The sequence below is a fragment of the Drosophila mauritiana genome, chromosome 2R, assembly GCF_004382145.1.
Source record: "Drosophila mauritiana strain mau12 chromosome 2R, ASM438214v1, whole genome shotgun sequence".
Classification (NCBI taxonomy): Eukaryota; Metazoa; Arthropoda; class Insecta; order Diptera; family Drosophilidae; genus Drosophila; species Drosophila mauritiana.
In genome coordinates this window covers 19,014,554-19,041,588 of record NC_046668.1, presented here as the reverse complement: position 1 = coordinate 19,041,588, position 27,035 = coordinate 19,014,554, and the positions used below count along the sequence as shown (strand labels likewise).

Below are 27,035 nucleotides of genomic sequence, written 5' to 3'. Positions count from 1 at the left end.
CATAAAAATTCTGCTCAAAAACGAAGCGGAAAAACAAATAAATGAACGCTGCCTGAGAGGCATACAACCGTATATGTGGCACCAAAAAATCCTCAACAAACAATTATACATTCCTTTTTTATTTCTTTCGGCATTTGTTTGATGCTGTATTGGATGGAAAATGGAGTAAGTCGTGGGGCGAGAAAAGTCCTATGGGAATTCCCACTGAAGCTAAGCATCGATCAGCTCTCAAATTTAATCATTTTCTTGGCTTAAAGAAAATTCTGAAAATTGATGGCTAACCAGGCTAACCAAAGGACAACTTTCTTTTATTTTGCTGATCTCTGTATAAAATATCAATCGAAGGCTATATATGAGCAATTATGTGCCCATTTGTTCTCTGCCAAGCGAAAAGATGCTAATTATGATGGCAAAAATGTTTTCCGGTCATCAGCACACTTCGCCAAGTTTATGGCCAGGGCAAAAGTTGGCCCACTAAATATGTCAAAGCTGGGCAAAAGTTGTGTCCAGCTGGCGGTAGAGCCAAGTTAGATAACGTCGTTGGGGAGACCGGGAACGCTTCAGCTAAGTTCATCAATACGCAACGCGCAGGCAGATGGGTCTTAAAGGAATCAAAGGAGAAAAAGCTGGCACAAACTTTCCGCACATCAAAGCACGGTAGAAATCGGCGCAGATCGCATGCAGCCAACTGGAATACGAATAATTGAATGAGGCGATACGAGGCGAACTCCTGCTGGCGCCAGTTTATCGAACTCCAAGCTGAACTCTCTAACTGGCAGCCAGGAATCAAGGACCTCCATCCATTCATCGCCCGAAGTCGGTGGAAAACTGCTGTTGCACATTTCCGTTTCCGCACGCGCCAAAAAAAAGGAAGAAGAAAATCAAGTGAAAACTTTCGCCGGGGCACGCACACTCTTTCACCAAAGGCAGCTAAAAGACCTACGCAAACTTTTCACATGCGTAGCAACGTGAAAACATGAATCGACTCCACCACATTGACGGTGGTTTGGTGGTTTGGGTGGTTCGGTGGCTTGGGTGGTTTTGGTGGCTGCCGGGACATGACAAATTTTACGATTTACTTTTTGAAAAATTTCGAACACAAAGTTAAATTTAATGCGCACCCGCAACATTTGCGTACGTGCGGCTTTCCATCTTCGGGCAATATGCAAAACATTTCAGGATAGATAATAATGTAAGAGGACCGTTGGGAAAAAGTTTCGTTCGTTAATCGAAGCGGAGTTGCTCTTAAAAAAACAAGGAGATAATTTTATGCAGGGAAAGTTAATAAACATAAAAAGATTAAAAGCTGCAGCGTTTTATTACGTATACGTCAGGCTTCCTCCTTTTCCACAAATGCAGGGTTACTAATTTTATGGCTATGTAATCTTCAAACATATTCCTTTCTAAAAAATTAATGTATACACTGAATTATTAAAAACTTAAAACTTTTAAAAAATAAATGCAAATGATACATAACATTAAGAAAAGTTCAAATTGGTTAGCCAGGCTAATTACCCAGTAATACCCTGCAACACATCACACCCCACCCGCAATCCACACAGATAGGTAACAGGGTATCAAAAGCTGGCGAAAATTAGCTTAGAAATGTTGCACGTATGCGTGCGTGGCGCATAAATGGCGTGGAAAAGCGTGGGAAATTCGGAAAGCGGAAAATGCGCAGGACAAAAGCTGAGGAAAAGGGAGACAGCGAGAGAGAGAGAAATATGGAGGCTGGTTTGAAACAGAACTTAATTTATTGTTTATCAGCGAGCATGCAATTTATGGGCAGCTGCGAAAAGATTTTCATACCATTTTTGCGGCCCCCAACCCCACAGCATTTCCACCGCTCATTTTTGTGTGCGATAGCGAACCTTGTGCTAATTTTAAGTTTATGCATGGAAAATTTGCTCACGCTGTGAAAATTAACGATGCGGCCGCCAGGAAATGCCGAGCCCAACTTGTCGAAGCCTCCAATTTGTTGTTAGCCCGTTTGTTTGTCCCGTCGTTTCGGCCCACTTTGGCCATCGATAACAGCGGCACCAAAACGGCAGCTGCTTGCTGTCAGATTTGGGCTTTTGCCTTAAAGCGTGCGCTTAATCAAAAACGCTCGGCGCCTGCAAATTAACATGATACATGGTCATGGGTGCGGGCGGAGGGGAATGGGGGCACTCGGCCCCCCCCCACAAAACTGTCATCCCGAAAATCCCTGAGCTGCTGCGGTTAAAGGACCAAAAATATTTGCCGACTTTTCAACCCGAAAATTAGCAAATGTGGTGGAAAATATTTGCGGTTGTGTGGGGCGGGGGGCGTGCCTAGCACAACATATGCATATTTATGGGGGATATTTTACTTGAGGATAAATCGAAATTACCGAAAATCGATTGGGCAACTATTAAATGTAACCAGACTTAATTTAGCGTGAGATTATCTAAAAACACCAAAAGAAAAAAAGGTTATTACAAGAATATGAGCTTAAATCATTTTCAATGATAACCAGCTAATTATAAAGTTTTACTGCCTTATTTAAATATTGAATTAAGTTGGAATACACTTAGTGTAATTAGCAATTTAAGAAATGCTTGTCTTGAACTGACAGCACTTTATTTACTTCGCCTCAGCTGACAAGACAATATCTTTGGCCTAGTTAATCCCAATTGGAGCCCCGCATATCATCATGTGTGCTGAAGCGAATAGAAGGCGAAAGTCAGGACCGCTTCTCGTGGAGTAGCGAGGCAGCCTTGGATTGTCCATGATCCGGAGCACTTAAGGTTAAGTTGCACTGACATCGCATTGAAGCTTTGAGTGGCAGTCGATGCACTCGACGCGGCTCCACCTCATCCTCCAGCAGGGGATGCGGCTTGAGCTCCTTTAAATATGCTGAACTATCGATTATGCTGGCAGAGTGTTTCCGCTTTGCTTCGAGCGAGTGGATATGGCAAAATATTTGTGCAGCAAATTGCTCCTGACACTTTGCCACTCTATTTGCCAGCACAAATTAAATCAAAATGAAATTTGACAGAAAAATATTGGTTATATAATCAGAGAGATAGAGCGAGCGAGTGAGTGAAGCTATGTTTGAATATGCACAAAGTAACCAAAAGTCAAAGGCAACGAGTTCATTGGGGCATATTATTTCAGCAGAGCGCTTCTTTTTCTTATTATTTTTTTTTTTGTGGGGATATTTCTTTTTTATATAATCTTGAAGCTTGTTAGTCTTGGGCGACAACTTTTTTTCGCGTATGTCGCCATTTTTATGGCTGGCAATGTCTGCTTTAGCCCACTTTCCTCAGCTCCGCCCAGCCATTTCATCACTCAGTTGGCATTATAAGTGCCGCATTTGGAATTTATGATTATATTTCTTTCGATTTCTGTCCCCCCATCCACCATCCCCCTCCCCATCGCCCGGCTAATGTGGTCATATGAATGCTTAAATACAAATACGCATACAAATCGGGGCAAACTATAAAAACAGGCGGTCATGACTCACAATGAGGCACGATAAGTGAGCGCGGCGACATTTTAGGCCAAAGTGTGTGTGACTCTTGGCAGCGCGTGGAAAACTGGAAGATTTTCGTTGTCGCATTTCAATGAGCATAAAATCCCCATGAAAATGTTGCAATGATGAAGCGCCGCCCCAACCACCCACCAAAAAAAAAAAAGCAACTGCGTGCCTCATTTAAAAACCGCCCGCTTTCGCATTTGCATGCGCATCACATGTCACGCAGAAAAACCCGAAAAATTTCCAAAAAAAAATCCGAAAAAAAGAAGATTGCAAAAAAATTGGAAACGAAATCTGATAACGCCCGCTGAATGCGGCGACAAGTGACGGATGTGTCGTCGTAAATGCTTCGTCAAGGGGCGATATCGTTGGGCAAATGAAAAATAAAAGTCAGAAATTATCTGAAATCGGTTTAAGGCGCCGCAGCCACACAAACCCAAGGTGAGCAGATGCGGCGGGCAGGCGGGTGGACTAGCTCCTTCCAGGGACCACATGCTGCACCCTCGAGCGTGTTGACAACGCCACCAGCACACATAATCATTTTCTAGGGCCACAACTGCTGGCGTTGGCAAGTTACCACGTCCGGGCTCTCCAGCTGAGCTCAGCAAGATTCGCCTCAAAGTGTGCTTCACTTAAATACAGACATTAATCGGAGCTCAGGATCTCCTTCTTGGGTTCGGTCTGTTTACATGCCACACTCCAGGGCACACATGCTCGTGCTTTATGATCGGAATCGATTTGACTCCGTTTTCCGTTTCGCATTGGCAAGTGCAATCGAAAAGGAAAGCAATTGTAAAAACAATTTCAGCTGCTTTATTGTCTGCGAATGAAATCCTATATTGGTTAACCGACAAGGAATGCGAGCTGTTGTTGTTGCTTGCCTCGCTTGCCGCCCCGTCTTTCGAAAAATTGATTACACTTAATGGCGAAGATAAAACCATAAAGCCTGACCACACGGCGTATGCGTAATGTTCAAGCAATTATCAATGGCATATTGCAGTTTGCCATCGCTGGCAAACGCAGCCATTTGGCCGGGCCCATATTTCACCTTGTCCCTGCATCCTGCATCCTGCGCCCCCTGGTTACCATTCTCGTTCTCCGTCTGGTAATGTCTGTCCTCCAATGCTGGCAATTTTCTATTTAGTTTGCCTCCATTCTGTCGATCCGAGTGCTCAGACGACATCGTGCGCACTTAGGCGCGACAATTAATTTATGGCCTAGACGCTTTGCCAACCCATAAATTATGCTTCCGAATGCCAATGAGAATGGCAGAAAGCGAGTGGAGTTGGTTGGCGGAGAGCTGGTGGCTGGTCGCCATAATTGAACAACGTGGCGTATGAGTAACGAGAGTTGATACACAGGAATCTTAGGCAGTCATATTGAAAATTGCTGTGTTAAATATATTACATTATTTTGTACGAACTCATTTGCTGTGATTATGATATTTTACTTTAAGTGAAGCAATGAAAGGCGAAATGTTTAATTTTTGTTTTTTAGCTAGAAATTAAAGGCGTACATCTAAAACTTATGGAACGACCCTCTCCGATGTCGTGTTGATTAATTACCCCCCGATAAGCCAATACACTGATACAGGTTTAGTTCTAATGGAGCTAATTGCATACTGATTGAGCCCGCAGATCGAACTCAACGCAATCAGCACCAAGTGGACCCAATATGAAAAGTGGTAGTGGATGAAACCACTTTGTGATAACCCGGCATTGACATAGTTTCTGGTTCGCCGGCTTTGGCCAGGCCAAATCCAAGTTCCAATGCAAAATCAAGTCAGCCGAACAAAGTGTTCTGACTGAACAATAAACAAGTCCTGGCATTGATTTCTATCTTGGCAGACTTTCCATTTCGATGGCAAAGCGATCCCTCTCTGGATTTTTCCATTTGCTTTAAGTTGGCCAAAAATACGACATTGCCTTGAAAATTTTCCGGTTAACTTCAAAGCAGAAATGCAAAAATGACATTCACAACTAGTGGCCCACTCAAGTATAGCAATGCTTGGTGGCTGGAAGGTGGTTTCTAGTTTCTACTGAAGGAGGACCAATACCAACCGAATCGTATTGTGTGAAGGCATTGAACTTTGCCGAGTTTTCCCCAAGTGAAACTGCCAACGAGGAAACAATACAATGCGGGCCACTATTACAGGACTCTCTCTCTGCTGCGTCTGTGTGTGTGTGTTAGTTGGGGGCCAAAAGTTAAGGCAGGCGGCAGGACACAGAAAACAAAACACACACATTTAGTGGCACACAAAAAGTACTGCAGACTTTTGGGCGACGCTTTTATGGTTATCTCTGCTCGCTGCCCTTGTTGTTGTCCCTGTTGTCCTTGTTGTCCTTGCCATGGCTGACTTTTTCATGATTATTTGCCTCATTGCGGTGGGGGGCAACACCATATACTACATAGAGCGGGCGTTTTTGCTAGCCGCTCTGATTTAATTTAACAAAATGCCGCCAGCCAGGATCTCTGAACCTCTGGGCCATTGCCATTTGGTCAATTCCTATGCGAGTTCTGTATCTCTGTTAGCCCGGCTTTCGCTCTATCTCACTCGTTGCGGCAGTGTCCTGTCATAATTTAACACATTTTATTAGCCGTTTTCGCTTGGTCGGTAAGACCAGGCAGTCGTGCACGGAAACAGTGTAGTAGCGATTGGTTATTTCTCTCATTTGTGCTTTAAATTGATCACAATGAGAGTTGTTGCACAAATGAAACACAATACTGTACAAATTTGTTTGGAAAACGTTTTTGTTGAGTTAAAACAACGAAATTACGTTGAAATTGAATGAATAGCAAATTAAATTTGGATATTGTTTAAGTATGCATGGAAAATATGCAATAAATAAATAACAGACTCATTTTAAATGTAAAAGTACTAAAGTACGTAATTGTTCTGTTACAATTTTCACACGCGCTCTAATTTCGTAAATTTTTTTGCTGTGTAGCATCCTTGCCTACCGCCAGGACATCTGACGTAGGTCGCTTGTGTGCCACATAATATTGGGCTACATCACAGCGTATGAGTGATTTTTATGGCATTTTTATTTGGTCCGTGGGACGTACGCCTCTATATTATTAGTATATGCCAATACATATCCACCCACTAAGCCTCGTCTAGACTTTCCTGTGCATCCTTGGGATGCCACGAGTGCTCCTCATTAGCCAGCAATGTTTATGAACCCTTTGTCGCCCCGAACTGTTAGGCACATTAACACTGGTAAAGTTTTCGCCGACAAAGTAAACAACTTACAACGAGATGCTGCATCAGCGAAAGAAAAGCGTAGAAAATCTCATTTAATATGCATGCGCAGGGAAAAGTCCCCTGCGAATCGCGAATGGGGGAATGCAAATGGCAATGCCAAACTTTCGTTTGCTTTAATCAGTGCGTAAAATATTCAGCTGCAACTGGCAAGGAAAGAGGGAAATCGGTAGTTTTTCCTTGGGTACCCTCCCCACCCCCCTCCACAACCATCTCAACTTGACTTTCTGTACTTCTTTTGGTTTTTCCGCACTCTTTTCTCGTCTTACATACGACTGAAAATGGATTTACTGCGCTTGCAGTTTGCATGGCTCTGTCGGTGACATCCTCTTTGCGAAACAATAGACTCAGCCCGACTTAAGATAGCTTGAAGGATTCCCCGAAGGATTCCTGTGGCCATGTCGCTGATTCGTTTAGTGTGCGGCTTGAATTTGCACACGCCGAATGTCTGTCTGTCAGCTGACTGAACAAGGCGGATCTAACTGCTCAAAAGTGAATGAAATGTTCTTCGGTTCTCCTGGAATTCTTTTGCCAGCGAAAAATAATAACAAAATCCCGCGAATAAATTGTAATGAATGGCACAGGCGTTTATTGAAATTTTTAACGCCGTTTGGCCAAAATGAAAGCGAAATAAATTTCTAAGGAAAGCGGGATTACGGAAAAATTGTCGTGAAGCGGAGAAAAGTGCTTGTAAATGACAGCCATAATTTTGCAGTTAATGGTTGGAAGCCAAGCAATGTAATTTAATTGCAAGGCACAGTTAAAAAAAATTTAAAAGAGTATATATTGTAATTAGAACAAGTCACTTGGAACTCGAAAATTAATGGTTGAGGTAGCAAGCAAAATTTAAAATATACCTGTTACACATCTGCGAGACTCAACTCCTTGTATTTCGTTGGAAATTATTAATTGTAAACCCAAGCAGATGTTACTCTTCCATTTCTATAGAATATATTTTGGCAATGATTCTGCGAAATCTGTAAATGCAAATTGATTTGTACTTCGTCTACCGCCACAGCTACTAAACATATTCGTGTGTGTTTTTTAATGGCCGGGAGCCGTTCGTGTTGGTCTGAATTTATTTCGACACTGACTGCCTCGTCATTCGATGGAAATCGCCTCTTAAATATTCCGCCACAATGAGGCGGCACTTTAAGGCCAAGACAGGCGAAATGCCACGTAAATATATCTACTTACAAAACTCTCAAGTTAATGGTCGACTCTGTTGGGCTTAAAAGTCAACAAGTTGGCCAGCGTTCATCCCGCCACGTCCGAAGGGTCTGGCTAGATCCTTAGTCCTTGGTCCTTGGTCCTTGCTCCTGTCTTCTATTCAATTTGCATTGAGTGTCATTGTTGTTTTGGCCTCGTCCCTGGGTCACACACCATACACTATACACTATATACTATATACTACACAATGAACGCATAGCGACTCGAACCAATGAAAGTGTGGAAATAAATATGTTTGCTGGAGGAGAGCCAGGAAAAAAACAGGAAAAACTGTCAGCCAAGGAGCTTATTCATAGTCCGGTCACAAATTCAACACCTACGCAACTATTGTGCCAATTTGGGGACCCAAGTTGACCTTTTTTTTCTTGGATCCCAACACCCCCCAAAAAACCTGCGCCTGACAATGCATGCAAATGACGGCATTTTTTTCTCCATCTGGCAAATGGAGTGAGGGGTGTGTTTTAGCTTTTTGCACTCAGAAAAAAAATATTACGAAATTCGATAGATGCAAACTTAATATAAATAAAAGGTTATAGTAAAAAGGTAACTTGAATTTTCTAGCATGAAAGAACATCCTTAACATATTCGACTGGGCATATTTATTTTTAAATCAGAACCTATCAGTTTTTTAAGCGTGTTCTTTCCTCTGCACAGCTGTTTCTTTTTTTCTAGTTTCAGTTCAGAGTTCGCTCTTAGATTCCTTTGTACCCTGGATCTACTTCATTTTTGGGTTACTTTGCCCGGCTCACTGCTAATGTCTTCACTTTGGTGTTGGTCGGTCCGTCTGGCCGGGATCGGGATTGGGAATGGGAATGGAATGGTCTGCTCTATGAGCTTGTTAGCAGCCATAAAAGCGCCTGAAAGTGTGCCATTCCAGGAGGCCTTTGTAATTTTATGCCTGGCCTGCGACATCAACACCAAAGCACAGGACAAAGGCAAGCGGAATGGAATGGAAAACTTTAAGTCTTGAAATAGAGCTACGTGTCGCCAATGGAAATCTGTATGCTAATTCCTGCTGCCGGGCTGCAAAACAAAGTCCCTGCTTCGTTTAGCTTTAATGCGTCATAATCAACACAATCATAATTTGCATGAGGCATGCTCCGCATAATTTTCCACATCATTTCCCTGGCAACAACGGCGATGGTGGCAGCAACTAATATGCCCCGGGAGTTGGAAATTAGCACCCTGTGCCGCCCGAATCCGTCCTTCATCTCCAGGAAACTTATGTATTGTGTAACCCCAAAAACCACGAAAACTACTACGGCTGGAGCAACAACAAACATGGGCGAGTGCAACTCATTTGTTTGGGCCACTAATTGAACTGCTTTGCCAGCTTTGTTAGTTAAGGAGAAAAGCCTCATTTAACCCCTGAAAGTAAAGACCAAAACCTGATTTTGTACTTACAGCTATTGTCGTGGTTGTATCTTTATGGTTTCCCTGACCTAGGAACTTTTAATCCTACTCGTCGGAGAAACTTTTCTTTTTAACTAAAAGTATTTAATCGTTTTTGTTTACAGTTTGCCAGCAAAATACGGCACAATCGAATTATGAACTGAGCACACTCCATCAATTAGTCCAATAATTTATAAATTGGGAGCGTTGTTTATTTTAATGTTCATTAAATGCAGGCAAAGTGCACTAATTATCAGATAATCAATTTTAGTTTGCATACGAGCACATTTAAAAGTTGATTAAATGAGTAAGTGTTTTGCCTGCTGAATAGCAAGTTTTTGCTAAAAACTAAATTTAAAGAAGCCGCAGAAACAAAGCCGCTCTGCATTTTACTTAGTTGGCTGTCTGACACAAAACCAATTTAACTTGGCCAAAGTAATTGAGCGCAAACGAGGGATTAAAGTCAAGCCCAGTCAATTTACGCGAACACCGTCCTTGGTCGAAACTGCAATGCAAAGTGGGCCAAAATGAAAGTGGGGACATTTCGAATAGCGATTCCGTGATGCCAACTCATCCAGTTTTATTGTTCGGGTGGTTAAGCGTCATGACAGGCAAACTTAAATCAGTCGTGACAACGTGGCGTATGCGCGATGTCTGATTTATGTATGCTTAACTGCAGTCGGCGCCGCTAATTGATGCATAACCACATGGCGTATGCGTCATATTTGAATAGTTTGCTTAATTATATGTAATCCGTAAACGTTTTGCGGTGGGCAGTGCCACGGTGACTGCTGTCACTACACTTTTGGCCCGGTTGTCAAGCACTCAATTGCCAGCAGCCACATGAAAGCCATGAAAGCGCGTTGGAAATTTTGAAAATTCCGCCAATTTATTTAAATCGCAGTTGCCCAAGCAATCAAAAAAAAGCCCACAAAAATTAACTAATACCCGCGATATGGGACCAGTAAACTTGGTCCATCAAACTTAGTCGAGTTACCCTCGTCCTCTGCCCCCTGCTCAATTAAAGTAAATGATGCGCTCGGATGAAACATCTTGTGGCAATATGAGAAAATAAATAACTAGATGTAGATGGGAATTACTTTTGCGTATTTTGTTTTGCATTTTGATGAGTTTCGCCGAGCATTGGCCACACATCCAATTTGTGCCCACGGCTTTTTCCGTCTGACTACGACTATCGAAGCTCCGCACATGACATGATCCAGTGTCTACAACGTTGATGTGTGTGTCTAATATATCACGAAATCGATTTTACGCCCTGATGGAGCACTGGGCTTTAAGAGCAACGATTTTGGCAACTTTAAGCACTGCTCATCACTCAAAGCCCCGTAGAAACTGGCCATCGAATTGAATATTTCATTAATGCGCCGACAGGGACTGATGATTGTCACTCAGTCCATGGCCATTCAAATTAGATGTGGGAGCTGGGCCATAGGTATAAATTCCAAATGATTTGCGCTGATTGCGACGAGTCGTAATTAAAGTTTTACAACCTAATTAAGGCCAGCGAACCGAACTGAAGGCCAACTCGAGAGAGTTCTTCAATTAGGCCACGACGGACAGGGGCATAAACATTTTAATGACTGACGAAAAGGGCGATCAATGGCAGGCAGTATGCGATGCAGTGCGTATCCATAAAAGTGACCATTAAATGCCTGTCGAAGGATGCGAGTGTGTGTGTGTGTGTGTAATGGATGTGTTCACATGCAGACGTATCCTGGCGTATCCTGGTACCGGGTTTTTATGTCTTTCCAATCAAATAATCACAGCAAACGTTTATCGCCTTCACAGGGCCAGACACATTCTTATTCATTAGCCTGGCCGAAGCACTAAAAGGATACTACGGACTGTGCTCCTTCGAAAGGATAGCTAACGTGCAAGTGCGTCCAGGAAACTCGAGTCACTGCCCTGGGGTTGAATATCCAAACTAATTACTTGGCTTTTTGAGCAGAAAATGTAATAACACTTTTAGCCAGCAGCGCATTGCAGTTAAAACACCTTTTTGGAGTCCTTTTTAGCTACCCTTCTTCCGCAAATGTTGCACACTTTTAAGAGGGCAGCCATAAAATTTACGCCATTAGCAGGCACATTGTTGCCGGCTATTTCTATGATTAATAGAAAACTTATTTATATACATTTTTGCCTTTATCCTTGTTTTCCCTCTTTAGTTGCCTCTGGTTGCATGATTTACTTATCTCTCTGACTCGGTTTCCTTGGTTTTGGCTCCTTCATCCTTGCGGCTATTTGAATTGCACTGTGTTTTTTATGGCCAACGAACGGAATTCGCTGTGGCATACTTTCTGTGGCTAAATACATTTGGATTGCCCGGCTGGCTGGCTCTTGATGCAATTTAAATGATTAAGTATTTCTTTTTTTCTCTGTGCAAGGACTTGCAACAGACTTCGGCCGGAAGGCTAAGCGAGAAGCGATTTAAATTTTCATGAATTTTCATTGGATCTGCGTGGAAATAGTGGCCCCTCCCAAAGTCAATTAAATGGTTCTCGGAAGCGTTTTAATTTGAAAAACTGGAACGGCTTTAAGCCAGTCTTACTTTCCGTCTGAGCCGTTTCTGTTTCACTATACTTTATTTCGTTGGTTCTTTTTTTTTTGCCGTTTCAGGTTTTTGAACCGCCCCAGCGGAGCAGAAGTTCCATTAATTTGGCCCATTCATTAATTGAGTCAGTCACTAATTTATAAGCTGCTGTCGGTGTCCACTTTGTTTCTGATGCCGAGTTTTTGTTTACATTCTGGCCAACAAGGACACGACAGGATGATGCTCGGGATTGGGTAGGAGGAGCGACAGGATGCGGATACTGACAATGGGAAATCATGAAATGTACACCAAAGGAAAACATAAGCAAACAGCAAAGGAGAGACCCACCAAAAAGGATCCAAATGGACGAAGCTGGAGCTGGGCGCAAATTACATGTATAATCAAGTGAAGAAATACGAGAGCACATTAATAATCTGGATTCATTAGGGCGAAGCCCCAGAGAACTGCCGGTTATACCAAAACAGGCAAAACAAACAAATTGCAAATTGCAGCGGGCAAGCAAAAATCGAGAAAGAGGCAAAAACGCAAAAAGGCGCAAAAAAAAGGGTGGAAACAACCGATGCCAAATGGCAAATTGCTTGGCCAACACTTTTCCGGTCGGTCTCGAGTGCGCTTTTCGCTTATGTTACATAACAACGGGCTAAGCAGTTGAATACTTGAAGTCCAAGAATTTCACAATTTATATTTAGACAAACAACTCAAGTGCACTACAGGTAATAAACGATTTATAACAAATATTTACGTTGTAGTTATTTACTAATAGTAGCAGCACAAGTGGGCAAATAATGAGTGCCTTATTACCACACAAAAATACATACACAAAATGTAATAAAATCATATTTTCTATCCAATTAATCATGTTTTTTTTCTCAGAGAAAAAACATTTAATTACCATTCAGAAAAACGAACCATTTGCAATGGAAAACAACATTAACTTCATTATGACAATTAACGCCACTTAAACCATATTCAATGTTATGCAACCAAGATAACTTGCCACAACTCCTAAGTGCTCTTGATCGAGGAATAGGGCTTTTAGGCCAACTATCTGGGGTCAAAACGATGAACTGGCTGGCACAGACTCGATGTTAACTCATAACTGGCAAATGGAAATTTGTAGATGCTGTCAAATTTAATTAAACGCCACTTTCGGTCGTTCCCATGAATAATCGAGTGCAAATAAAGAGAAAATGAAATTATTTTGAATTTGTCACTGTCGCGGTTTGTTGGCAGTAAGTGGCTGACAGCTGCTCCCAAGCCAGCCAAATGCACCTGCCCAGCCCACCTGGTTGCCAATGAGACAAGGAGAGGCACTCGAAACAAATTGCCACATCCTGTATGTCTCGTCTCGACTCGTCTGGGGTTTGTGCACCTTGGCAACCACAGCAATAACCTCGACTTTGCCGCATAAATCTTCATCAGTCAAAGTAAGTAGAACAACAGAGCAGGCAGTGCCACGCCCCCTGCTCCTGACCAAGATCTTACGCCTCTTATAGGAAACCAGGAAATTTGCCTCTTTCTGTAAACTCAAAGTCTTACTTTCACTTTCGCTTTGTTTTTATTTATTCTAGATTGCGTAGCGGCTTTAATTAAAATTTATTTAAATACACACTTCTTTTTTTTGGCAATCATTATGCCTGCAAGGATACTGGGATACAAGGATACGCTCAAGTATCCTTTGCTCGTGGCTATGCGAGCGTGATTTATAATGAAAAGTTCACAGTCGTCGGTCGGTGGCGCTAACGAAATGCAAACATGCATACTAATTACATTTAAAACGTCAGCTAAGCCAAGTTAAGCACGAGAATAAATCCTTTTTGAGCGCGGAAGGCGAGTTATAATATAAAAAAAAAAAATGAAAAGAAAAAAAATGATTACAAGTGTAGAATGTGTAAAACGGATCTTTCTTTGTCGTCGGTTGCTGTGCGCGCCTCATCCCTGGAAAATTATTTGTAAATGCTGTTTAAAGCTGCCACTGAGAGGCTTTTCCCCACATTTCGCTGCCCCTGCTTTTCTCATTCCCCTTATCCAGCTTATTATTTGCATACTTGAGGGGGGCAGAAAAGAGTGGATACTTTCTGCTCGGCGCGTGTGAGTGCCGGATTCCTTTGAATCCACTATAGTTGGGTCAGTTCCTGTAGCGGAATGAACAATCTATGCTAATTCAATGCAAAGGCTAACCCAAAAAATGAAATATATTTCACCACATTCAATGGCTGCCCCCTTGCGAACTCCTCAATCTTACGCGCTCAACAACATTAAGTGGAATTAAATTCCAACACGCTTCTGATGTGGCTAAAAAGGAAGGGGCTCCTCCGCTTTCTTTTATTGTGCCACCTCCATCTTATATTCGGCTGCCATCTTCTGACGTTTCTGTTTGCACAGCTTTCCCAGTTTTCTTCTCCCAGCTTTTGCCGTTTTTAAACAGAATTTCTCGAGCAAAAACTCTCGCAGCAGAGTGCTAATGAAATTATGAGAGTGCGTGTGGAATTTTTTTTTATGATAATGTATTTAATGAAATGCCATATGGTTGTTTATTAGCATATTAAATATTTACGCTGACAGTTGGGGGGCGACTGTGGCCACATCACGTATACGCCGCGTACACTCGACTTCAATAAACAGAGATTCATTTGTTTCTTATTTGCAGTATAAAATGTTAATTAGCTGCAATGTCGCATACAATTTCGATTTGTTCGCCGCCATAAAGCCCAACATCTGTTGCTTTAATTTTCTATCTGAGCGATTTAATTAACGGCAACGGCAACCACCTGACATCCGCACACACACACAGCTCAATAAGGATCTCAATGCCCGAGTGCCTTGGCGAATTTGCGCTTGATTGGTTAATGGCAGCTGCGACTTTCACCGCCCGTGCCTAAGTCTGTGTGTATCTGAGTATCTGAGTATCTGAGTATCTGCTTAGCAATTAGGTGTGTGCCTAAGCCAAAAGTACACACAAATACGCAGCTGACACCCACAGGGATGCCCGCCAGATGATTAAGCTAAGCAAACACTCACACAACTCGACGTTTCGCTGCTTCACTGCATTTCAATTATTCAGCCTTGGGAATGGCAAGTGAAAGTCGCTTTAAGGAGGGATCAATAAATCGATGCCCAGCCCAACCCAATCCATTGATAGCTCCACTACTCGAATATGGAATTTACGAAATCGTGCCACACGCACACACAGCCAGCAATTATCTGCAACATGGCACACTTGTCACACTCCCAGGCATGCAAAACAGTTCTAAACCCTCGGATATGGCCAACACTCGCATGTTGAGCTGAAGAAAGTCACTGGCCTGCCTGAGGTGCTTCACTCCAACTAATGTACACAAGGAAAAAGATCTTTCATACCTATTCCTATCATATAGTAAGAAATAGTGTTTTAGTTTTGCCTAAAAGCAAGTTGTTTGAAATAACCCTTCTAGATTAAACCAATTTTAGACACCTTAATATGAGATTAATGTGTTAAGATCTTCAACGGATTGCTGGATAATAAGATACCCTTACTAGGCATAAAAAAGCACATTTAAATTGTGCCAAATTTAGCTGGGGATTTTGCTCTCAATGCGTATATAAGTATGCATTTACATGACAAAAGCAGCAACAAAATGCTGTTGCCAGGAATGCCGGAGATTTAGGCAAGTGATTCATCAGCTGGCGGGGGCGGTGGGGTTGCGGGGTGGGGATGAGCCGCAAGGGGAGTGGCCTGGGCCAGGCCTAAAAACGGGTTAATGAAAATGAATGCGACACGCGCAGCTCTTCCGACTCTGGCTCAACACTTTTGTCATATACAATCTATGTTATGCACATGTGTGTGTGAGCTGGTGGTGTGTTGCTGTGGGTGTGTGTGTATGCCACTGTGTGCCTGTGTTTTTGTGCACTTTCCGTGGACCTTTTGTCTTTGTCCCGTGGGGGATTTTAACATAATGAATGAATATGAATTTACTGTGACATTTTAACTGTGGCGATATTTTTCGTGCTGCTGGCTTTTAGGCGCTGGCTCTTTGTTTTCTCGTTTGTCTCGCTGCTTCCGTCAAGTGAGTGCACATAATGCGAGCAGCCCATATCCCTCAGCCCCACCCGTAGCACAAACACACACAGAGATATCAATCATTGTGGATTATAAAATGTGCCAGTGACTGACTGATGCAGGACTGCGAAATGAGAGACATGTCTTGTTTTTTTTTTGTCATTCTTACAGTTTTGGCAGCCCCCCGCGGACCCAGACAGTTGGCAAATGTATCATTAATATATAATGCGCCAAAAAGTATGCAAAACTTTTGCTGCTGCGACCTTTTTTGCTGCTGCAAAAGCTGTCAGCAGACTCAACTTGACTCCCTGCCCGCGCATTAAGCGACTTTTGTGGCAGCTAAAAGCCAAAGTGGGATTAGACTGCGGTCCCATATTGGATTTTTATTTCAGAAGGTTATTAAATGATCCAACCATGAGTGTGACTGTCTGTCTGTCTACGCTGCTAGCAAAGCAAAGAATGAGAAATAAAGAGACTGTCAACGTTTGCTTAGCACACACAAATTAACTTTAAGGCCGGAATCAACTGCAGCCAGAAGAACATAAAACCAACAGCCATCGAGGCATGTTAAGCCAACTGCAAATTGCCTCTCGGCTGCAACAGCTACTGAGCTACTGAGCTACAGCCAACTACCACAAAAGAGTCAGCTTATTAACTGCCTGACAACTTTCGCAGCATACATCAGAGCTGATCCAGCCACAGCTACAGCTGCAGCTGCACCTGCAACAAGCTTGTGGTTGCCAGCAGAAATAATTAAAAATAATTGCGACCATGGCAGCAAACAGGAGCAGGAGCTACCGAATGCAAGGACCTGCTGGCGATATGAAACTGGAACTGCGTCTAAAGTCCCAGCTTCCCTCAGATGCCGAATGGCAGGCAACGTAGTCGTAGTTGCAGTAAAATTAATAACTGCACATGCGAGCCAAAAAGGAGCTGACAGCTCCTGCTGCACAGTCCTGTCATTTCTTTGCAGATTTCTCCTCAGCAGCGATTGTGGCATATGCTGCACAGAGCAAAAGGCACTGGCCAATCTGAAGTATTATGTTTTGGCCTAAGCCAGCTTGAATACGATTTGAAAGTCTTCTTTTGACACTTTTTTAATAACTTAAAATAAATGGTATGTTGATTATTATTCAAGTCATGCGAAATATAGCAATTACTTAAGTAAAGAAATGCAATGCAAGAAATGAGTCCATCTGATTATTATATTTAATTAATGAATTCCTATAGCGAACATTTATTGTTTTTTCTCAGTGTACAAAACGCATTGCATCCAGGACTCGTGTAACTGCGTAATAATAGCAATTGCTTGCGACTTCTTCTCGTTTCTCCTGTGTGGCAAGGTATTGCGGCCACACATTAAGCATACGCCATGTGGTACGTAACAAAGTCATGAACAGGCTATGATGTGTTGAGTACTCCGTCAGATTTTCGAATTTCACACCAATTCGGAATGCAGTGGATGACTTGTGCTCGCTTTGAAGAACTCGTGGCACTCCTAATCACACATTCCGGAATCAAAACGAAATATAATTAAAACCAGTTTCACTGGGGCAACCCTTATTCCTGCGCGTGGTTTGAGCCCCTGCAACACGTGTAGACACTTCTGGGCTCTGATAATGGAATGTGGCTTAAGTGCTACATGGACAAGGACAACCATTTAGCAAAAGGGGGCAGCAACTACTAGCCCCTTGGCCTGCTGGAGCTAAAATTATTTTAGATTGTCGCTCAAAGTTTGGACAGAAAGGCTGGCATACAGCACGGGCTGTACATCATAGGCCGTAGCTGGGGCCATTCGCTCGGCTTTTAGCTAAGCTTTGCTTATGGCCCGGCCAGCAAATTATCAAATCCATCCTACGCACTGTCCTGGACTTGGGGGATCGCCCGTAGGTCGTCCTGGGAGAGCCATCTAATGTCCGCACGTAGCCGGGCGTAGTCCTGCCATCCGCTGGGCCCTGTGAAATTTAACATATGTGCCCCAATTTGTAAGTGTGCGTCCTGTGTATTTCGAAATTGTGCAATTTTTCAGGCCGCACGCACACATTCACACACACATTCGGCGACGCCCATCGGGCCCAAGGGATAATCAGATTGAGAGCAGCTGGCGGGCCAGAGGAGGAGCTGCACCATGCGGACTAGGCCATTCTTCCCAGTGTGTGTGTATTCCTTTTGACAAACTTTATTTAATGCCGTAATTTATTGTGGCCTGACTGAGTCGAGAGCAGGCCGGAATGCGTGGCAACAAATTGAAACCAAATTGAGGTCCTGGCAAAAGCAAGACGCCTACGGCCAATCGCTCGCCTAGGTCATTAGTTGTTTGTGCAATTAATATCAAAAGTCAGGCGGCAACATTCCATATTTGCACAGTTCTTCCAATATTTGTACTAATAATTTGCAGGTTCTGCCGCAGACATTCGACGTAGACCAATGATAAAAGCCATTTCCTTTTCAGTCTCGCTTTAATTACACGCATAGCTCGGAGGGTTCGCCATTTTTTAAATGGTTAGCTCCATTTTTTCGGAATTATTCACAGAGCTGTCAAAGCACAGCGGTTTCAGATAACAAAGCCGCCAAAACTGCCACGTATTGTAGCTTAATATTCACGGGAACCGCAAAACGAGAGCGAACCCAAAAATGGCCGGCCGTTATGGGAATTCAGCCAAAACAAACATTGCCCCAAAATGGGGCACCACCAACGAGAAAAAAAAAGGTATAAAAAAGTAAAGAGACCAACAAATTGTCGCGTTCAGACGGGACTGAAAATGTCTGCGAGCGATGCCATTTTGATCAGCCATTGAGGCGGTTTAATTACTGCGACCAGGCAGCGTGATGGCCCAAAACACCCGGCTAACAAAATGGCCAAGTGCACAAAATGCCGGGCGACAACAAGCAAACAACGCACACAAAAGGACATTTTGCCGGGCGAGCGTTAAAAGTTCAATAGATGGGCGGCCATGAATGTCAATGAGAAGGAACGCTGGCGTATATAGCCTATATAGCCGGGGGTAACACGAAATGAAATTCAAATGTTTATGGGCTGGCAAAGAATGGAGCAAATTTTCGGGGTCATCGAGCTGGCTGTGCAGAAAGTTTGCCCCTCCACCATCTCTTGTTGCAACGCCAAAGTTATAATTGCTTTAGACTGCCTCATACCCTCGACTAATAACACGCGGCATTTGCAGCGCAGAATTTTGGAGCAGCAGTGGCAACCTTTGCCTACTTTTCGGCATCATTTATTACGTATACGCAGCGTCTTCCACACGCTCGTTTTTTTTCGTGACCAAGTTTAATTGCTTTCTGCTGTTTTTAACAGCCCACCCAATTGTTACTATGTTGTTGTTTCTGCCACTGTTGGCCACTTGCCAATGCACTCGAATACACACAGCACACACAGCTGCACGCAGTTGCAGTGCAGCCGATGTTGCATATATTCACTAGCTCTGCATGTCGATACCCTCGGAAAAGGTGTATCAAACTTAAGGAGGCCTATCTCAAGATATTTGTTCTTAAAGCATGTCTAAATTTAAAAATATCATTCATTTCATATCTAATTAGTCCAGGCAACTTATAAAATTTAATATATCTTTGAAACTCTAATGTAAACGAAGTCTCTTAATTGTCTGTGGAAAATGAAATATATATATTATGTATAAATATACCAAACACAAATAGAATGTTGCATGTGGCAGAGTAAGCGAGGCGTCGTCTTGAGGTAGCAAAGTTGGCCTACCATTCTGGTTCTCATTTTTCGCCAAAGGACACCACAAAATTAAGGCAAATGCTTGAGTTCAGTGAACCAAATATGGAACAGTTGTTGGTTGGCTGCTTGCTTGTATTTTCATTAATTCCTTTTTTTATATTTTTTATTTTTTTGGAACGAGTGTGTGTGTGTGAGTTCCGCTTTTCAGGGGAAAGCAAATGCGCATAATTGTCGAGACCGCGCCATAAAAATGTAGAACATGACAAGCGCCTATAAATGTTAGTTGGCTGTCAATTCGTGTTCGCAGCTGGATAAACGGTTGAAGTTTTTGGCCCGGCAATGTTTGCCGCTTTTCGGCTGGTTTAATTAAGTGGGCTGGATTTTCGCAGCACCAGCACAGCTCCTCGAGTGGAGCAAATCAATTCGAAGCGGAAGCCCCACTCACCCACCCACCCTGGCTATCAAAGGACTCGAAATCAACTGGAGAGGCGTGCTAAACTTTTGGCCAACAATGGCTAAGGAAACGGGAAATGAAAAACGCTTTGACTATATACTCGTAAGAGTTCAAAAAAGGAAATGACACATCAACACAATTGCAAACTGTTCGTATGTGCGGCATGAAAAAAAAAGGGAAGGACGATTCAAGGCGAAATAAATAAATATGACACGCGCGAGCGCATGAGAAATGCGTCAGTCCTTTTGGGGCGCCAAAGGCTGTTGACAATACCAGCAATGCTGGGGCTGCAGCAACAATAACAATCCACTGAGGCAGACATGTACAGCAAATAAATAAGGGGCAAGTAGAGCGGACCCACCGCACCAAGAATGTTGCCTATTTGATACCCCTTAAAGTGGCTAAGTAAAAGCCTGCCTGTCTCAATTAATTTAATAAATATAACCGCTCAATAAATCAAAGCCAACTGTTAAACTATGAGCTTGTACTATGTTCTTTGGCATAAATAAATTTAACGCAATTAAGTCATATTTGTGTTTGGCAAATACATAACTATTAAGTTTTGCCTGATCAGTCATAATCGATAGACTTTTAAAATCATAAATTGTGGTGCCATGCGCCAAGCGCAATTTATTGAAAAGCTAACCAATTATTCTGTAAACTCATCTGAAATTTATGGTTAGCAGTTTATCGCAGTTTAGTGCAAAATAAAGAAAAGAATTTAAATACGAGATAAATTTAGTTATTTTAGATAGATATTTATAAGTTCGTAAAGTTAGGCTCATCCAAACTAGATATTTTTCAAATGTAAACTAATTCAGTGCTGAGATGTGCTTCGCTTGCATATACCCACCACTAACCCATTGTCTGGCTGCAGGATATCACCGAAAATCCAGCGGCGAAAGGATAAGCAACCAATGCGGCTCAGTTCTGCGAAATGTCGACGATGCCGCCGACGTCTTTTGCTGCTCTGCTGATGTGTCTGTGTGAAATATGTTGGAATGACAAAGCAATAAAACTGCTACATCGGTGGCAGCACGAAGTGGCAGCAACACCAGAAGCAACACCAGCGGCGGCATAGACAATTGTTGGTTGTTTCCTGCTAGTTGGTTGCCTTAAACATGCTTATTTCGGCATCTCTCACCCATGGCCCCAACCCAATCCCCTACCCCCTCCTCACGATTGTGTGAGGAATTTTTAATAAAAGCGGCTCAGACAGGCCGGAGGCTCAAGGAAAGGCGGCTCAGAATGAGGCAACATCTCATGTAGGTTGCCGGCACGCCCCGGGAAAAACAGCAACAGCATCAAAACAGCAGTGGTGAAAACTTTGTCCCCAGCACGTGTGACGTGTCCCCGGTGTTAATAAAACGAATTTTCCTCGGAAAATCATTGAGGCCTACACGATTTTTAGAGCCGCGCAACTGGTTTATTGTGCTCCTGTGGATTTATCGACAACTTTGGTGCCGCAAGCCGCCCGCTCTTGAAACTTATAGCGTGTATATCCTTTTTACGACACTCGTCCGTCTGTCTGTCTGTCTGTCTGCGAGTGTTTTGGTTCAATTTGGGTTGGCACTTTGGCCAAAAGGCTTTAAAATCGAGCCGAAAGCTGGGAGACAGCACAGCTGCTAAAGAGTTTTCGATGGTGGAGTGCTTTTTAATAGCCACGTCTTTTGGCTCAAGGCTGTTGTGCTGGTCGTAAAAGCAGGCCCACAAAGAAATTGGCCGAGGGGTGGTTGAAACCACTCTAGTTTTGGCTAATTTATGTCAGCATATAATTTGGCCAACGATAAACAAAAACAGAACAGAAACATTCGCAGCCATGCTCGGACTTTGAAAATTAGTTGAAATCAAATGCATAAATTTTCCTCCTTCTTGGCTGATTCGGTTTTCTCTGCATTGTGCTCCAAAGTTACGTGACCGAAATAGTTGAGTTAGCAAGAAAGCGCTGTGCCAAGTGAATCAAAAAATAATGCTCATGTATGTATGTATCTACGCACATGGATGCCGAGCCATCGAGAAACGCCCGCTCGCATTGGGGCAAAATAAAAACAATTTTCATTTATATATATTTTCCTGACGAAAACCCAAAAAAAAAACCACTCAAGGGGCTTGAGAAACAGAAACAACAAGCTTGCACACAAGAAAACCTTGGCTGTCATATAAATGTCAAATCCATAAGTGTTACGAAGGCGGCGGTAAAAAAATAAAGTCTGTTTGACCTGCCTAGAAACGGAATCATAATAGGAAAAGCTGTGGATTTGCCTAAAAAAATATATATACTTGTCAGCGACTAGCGCAACTTTTCATCTTTTGGCCCGAAAAGAAAGCTTTGTGCCAGCAGTTTAATTAAGAAACTATTTGACAATACTTTGCCTAATTAACAACTCAAACTCACTCGACAAGGCATACATATCTATTATTCCGACAAATAAATATATTGAAGTATTCATAAGGCTTAAGTTAAAGAATGTTATTCATGGTTTGCAATACAAAGCTCTAGTAAACATATAAATTAAGATTTCTTACAGTTTATTATTTTAGGCGAGATTTAACTACGATTTATACATCAGTTAAAAGCTAACTTTGAAAGTGAATAAATTACTTTAATAAATGACTTCCAGATTTCTGTAATCCCTGACCATTCTCAAGTACAGTCCTTGGTCTATTAAATGCCCTTCGACTTTGCCTTCAAACTCCTTTTGCCCAAACATAGAGTCTAGAGTCCTTCCGGTGGAACTTTTAACCACACATTCATCACAAATGCCTGTAAAGCCATATGCCATTAAAATCAACAACGGACTAAGTTTGTTTCTTCGAGCAGCTTTTTTGGGGTAAAAAAAACAACAGTATGTTTATATTTATACGCACAAAAAAAAGAAGATAAGGTAAAAATCTGGTTGGTTGGCCTTGAAGAAGAATCCGGCGGGTTTTCACGCCGCTGCCTGTGTGAATAACCTGTACCCGCCGGCAAACAGATCCTGCGAACCCTTGAGTATGTGCTTTGCATACTTGGAGGCGCCGCCTCCTGGGTTTTTCATCGGATAAAAGCGAACGAAATGGATGGTTCTGGATGGGGCAGTGCGGTGGATGAATGGATTGCGTGCTCTCCTAGGCGTTTGTCTGGGCCAATGCGTCGGTTCATTCATCAGTCTGACACCGCTGAATGATGTGCCTACGCCGAATTGCTCCGCTCGCAATTATATGTACATTTTCCCAGCATTGCTTCGGTATTAACTGTACTCAACGGAAAATCACGTCGGCTATTATAATTTTTTCGCCATTGATTCATTTTGTTTTCCTTTTTGGCGACATGGAAAATATTTACAAAAATACTTAATAGTGGCTGGTGGGGGAAAAAACACGGCATATGCGGTGAAAAAGGGCAAAATCGTTTCTTTGGCTTAAATGGCAAAACAGCTGTGCAAATAACTGCAATTTTGCATACAGAGTGACACGCACACACACACACACACACACATACAGGCAAACCGCAAGGACAGAATTTATTTATTAATAAACCAGCAAACCAAATAACACGAGCCCGCGAAAGGACACGATCGAAAGTTTTATGAATTCATTATGGAAATATGCGCATGCATTTATCGAGTTTTCCCTGTCAATTAATTTGAGAAAAAGAATCAAACTGGCGGCCAACGTTCCGAAAATTTTCTCAAAAAATTCCAATTTATATAAAATAAAAATAATCAGTAAAATGCAAATTTAACTTTTAAATATTGGTACTTAAAAGTGAATATGGCTAATAATCAAAGCTTTGCTTGCTAAAATAGTGAAAAATCACTTTTTAGCTTTTGCAATCAACTCAAGCAATCTTTATGCTCAAAAACTTTGAATTAAATAATTTAAATGCCAATTTTAACTATCATTACAAGTGATAATCACCACCTTTGTGAGAAATCCAATAAAACCAAGACCAAAGAAAATCCTTGGTGAAACGGTTGCCCAGTAATTCGATAGGAATCTTTTTTGATTGCTTGCCTTTTCGCAGGTTCTGCAATTGCCAAGATGAGTTATTTCGTCTGTTTGTCTGCGCTTAACCAACTTCAAGTAGCTTTTAGCCAAATGAAATGGCCAGACAGATCCCAATGGGCCAACGAGATGGCGAAGCAGCAGCCAAGTCAAAGGAAAGCAGCACGAAGGAAACAATTTGCGCAAAAGCGAATTGCATTCGGAAAGTATTTCATTTGAAAATTACAAAGCCCAGACGAACAACTGCCAAGTCAAATGATGGAAAATTGTATAAAAATGCAATTTACTGTTTTCAGAGATGACAAACGACGAGCTGAAAACGGAAAGTAGAAAATTGCTAGCTTCTGAAAGCTAAAAAGTGCAAACTTAAAAGCAGAAAACAGTCGGCTAAGCCCCAAAACTAAAAACCAAAAGGCCAAACCAAGCCAAGCCCAATGGCAATAGTTTCGTGTGTCAACTGCAACATGCCACATGCAACGCAGCTGCTGCTGCAGCAACAACATCAAGTGCAACTGCAGCCAGAAGCATTTTGGCCATGACCAAGCTTCAACAGCATATTTTCCAAGTGTCTGCCGCTCGTTAGTGTGTGTTATTTTTCATATTTACTTTTTATTTTCCCACATTTCTATCTCTGCGGCGCGTGCTTCTCATTTGATGCATTGAAAGTGAGACTTGTGCCCCACTGTTGCAAACTATTATATAAAACCGTTTGCCCAGCCCACACGTTGCATGTGGCATTCGCATTCGCATTCGCACTCTGCGGCCATTCGCCATTCATCCTCCTGCCCTTCAGTTGGTCACTGGACCAACCTTGATGGCTGCGAAACTGGGACTAGGACCCACACGATGGCCAGCACTGGGACTCTGGCCAGGAGTGGGTCACGAATGCACGGAAAATCAAATAGCCGGAGTACTTAGTTGCATATATTCTCTTCTGTAAATAATTGTTTTAAATGCGGATGATAGTAGACTAGACTTTTCCACATTGTCTAACTACTTTTGTATAAAACTATATATTGTAAAATAGCAATGTGAGTAATTTTAAGTCAAGTAGATCCAATATTAAAACATTTTATAATATTACTTCACCAATAAATTAAACAAAAATAGACTTTGGCTCTGACCGTGTTAACTCAAATAAAAATGCTTGGAGAAGTACAACATTTTACCCCAAAAAAAACATTTAGTCTGTATAAATACATACATAATATATGCATTAAAAACAAAAATATTCTACAACCAAGCTGGGGGAGTCGTTTTTTCCTCTGTATAATGTTTCATTCTGTTGGTTCTCCACTTTTTGGGGGTCACACACAGATGGGCATTAAATGCCTCACCTTTTGACTTGCGCCAGGGACAAAAGGGAAAACTTTTGCCGTCTGTGTAGCGGAATTAAAATTCTTAGCACAAAAATTAAAGAATTTTCAATTCGCATTCTCCCGCTACCCCGGCCAGGGAAACTCGCTCGTTTTCCGGAAATTAGACGGGAAATCCTAGGCGACAAAGGAAAGTCTTCGGGTTACAGCGGGCGTGGTGGGCATGGTGGGCAGGGTGGGTATGGGGGCAATTAGGTGGGCCAGAGCGCGGCGCAAACAAATTAAATTTAATTAGAAATTAAATGAAAATAAATTGGATTATTTAATTAAAAAGCCCGACGCGCAACTCACCTCTGAACAAAACCATCGACAGCAGCAGCAGCCAGCCGATGAGCCAGTTGAGTAATCCGAAATTGGCTCTGGATGGCAGGGACATTGTGCTGCTGTATCTGTATCTGTGTATCTGCGGTTGTTATCCGCAAGTTTATTGTTATTACGCTTGTAGTCGGCACGCGATCCGGATCCGGCCAAACGGATTCCGGGTGGGGGGTGGCTGGTGGAACGTCACTGGTCAACTAACGATTCCGTCAAATTAGAGCCCGGCAAAACTCTCGGTTAAGCTCTGCCTGGGGAGCAATGAAAGTACTTTCTCCGCTTGGCCCTATTTTTGGTTCGTTTTCACTGAGAGTTGGCCTTTATTTTTTGGTTTGGTTTGTTTTTTTCTTTTGTTAATCTGCTGCGAAATGAGCTTTACACAACAATTTTTCTTTTTTTTTTTTTGTGGGCGGGCGAAAGGTTTTAACGGTCTACGAACACTTCAAACAGATCGTAAGCCCAAAAGCCGCTAAGCAGTAGGCTACACTGTGTGGGCGCCTCTAATTTATGGCACTGTTTCACTGTACTCAGTCGCTCGGTTCAGCTCATTACGGCGCCCCATGCATGTGGCTATTGCATTTTAATCGCCCGTCATTAATTCGCCATTAACACGAAGGCCCGGACTCATTAGGCCCACTTTTTCGAAACCCTACACAGTGGAATATATCTGAACAGGATTTAACTGGGACTACAGACCGCGGCACATAAATCAAGAAACGCGTGCTTCGCCTTCGAGTCGCAGGATGGAACTGACTGCTAATCGGCGCTCGGGCACATGGCAAACGCCTCGCCTTCGGCTAACTTCGGCACTCGGGCAAGTTCGAATATATCGTTCATATGGAAGAGCAAAGAGAACTAGAACTGCAGAGCCGCTCTCTTCAGTCGGATTATTGGAGCACGAAATTACCAAGCGCAACTTTGGAGTGTTTATGGCGGATATAATGGCAGGTAGTAAAGCACTATTGTAACTGTAATGAAATGCTTGTAAATAATTATTTTACTGTTATATCAAACATATCAAACTTATCACACGTTTTATGATGCTTTCTATTGTAAGTTAAAGCTTTTCTTCTTAGGAAACATCTTAAACATAATATTATTGTACTTCACTTTCTAGTGAATTTGTTTTGCCATTCTGCTTTTGAAATGCAGGGAAATCCTAAAAAGAAATACAAAGTTCAACTTCTTATTAAATAAAACTTGCTTCTT

General features: G+C 42.4%; 1 protein-coding gene across 1 annotated transcript in view; it reads right to left on the bottom strand.

The window, feature by feature from the left end:
* The window catches only part of LOC117137420 (zwei Ig domain protein zig-8), a 45,733-nt gene extending 19,846 nt beyond the window's left edge, over window positions 1–25,887 (bottom strand). Inside the window, exon 1 of the mRNA XM_033298850.1 lies at window positions 25,803–25,887. Within this exon, the coding sequence (XP_033154741.1) occupies window positions 25,803–25,887 (85 nt within the window). The remainder of the gene's footprint in view (window positions 1–25,802) is intronic.
* Between the last annotated feature and the right edge of the window lie 1,148 nt (window positions 25,888–27,035).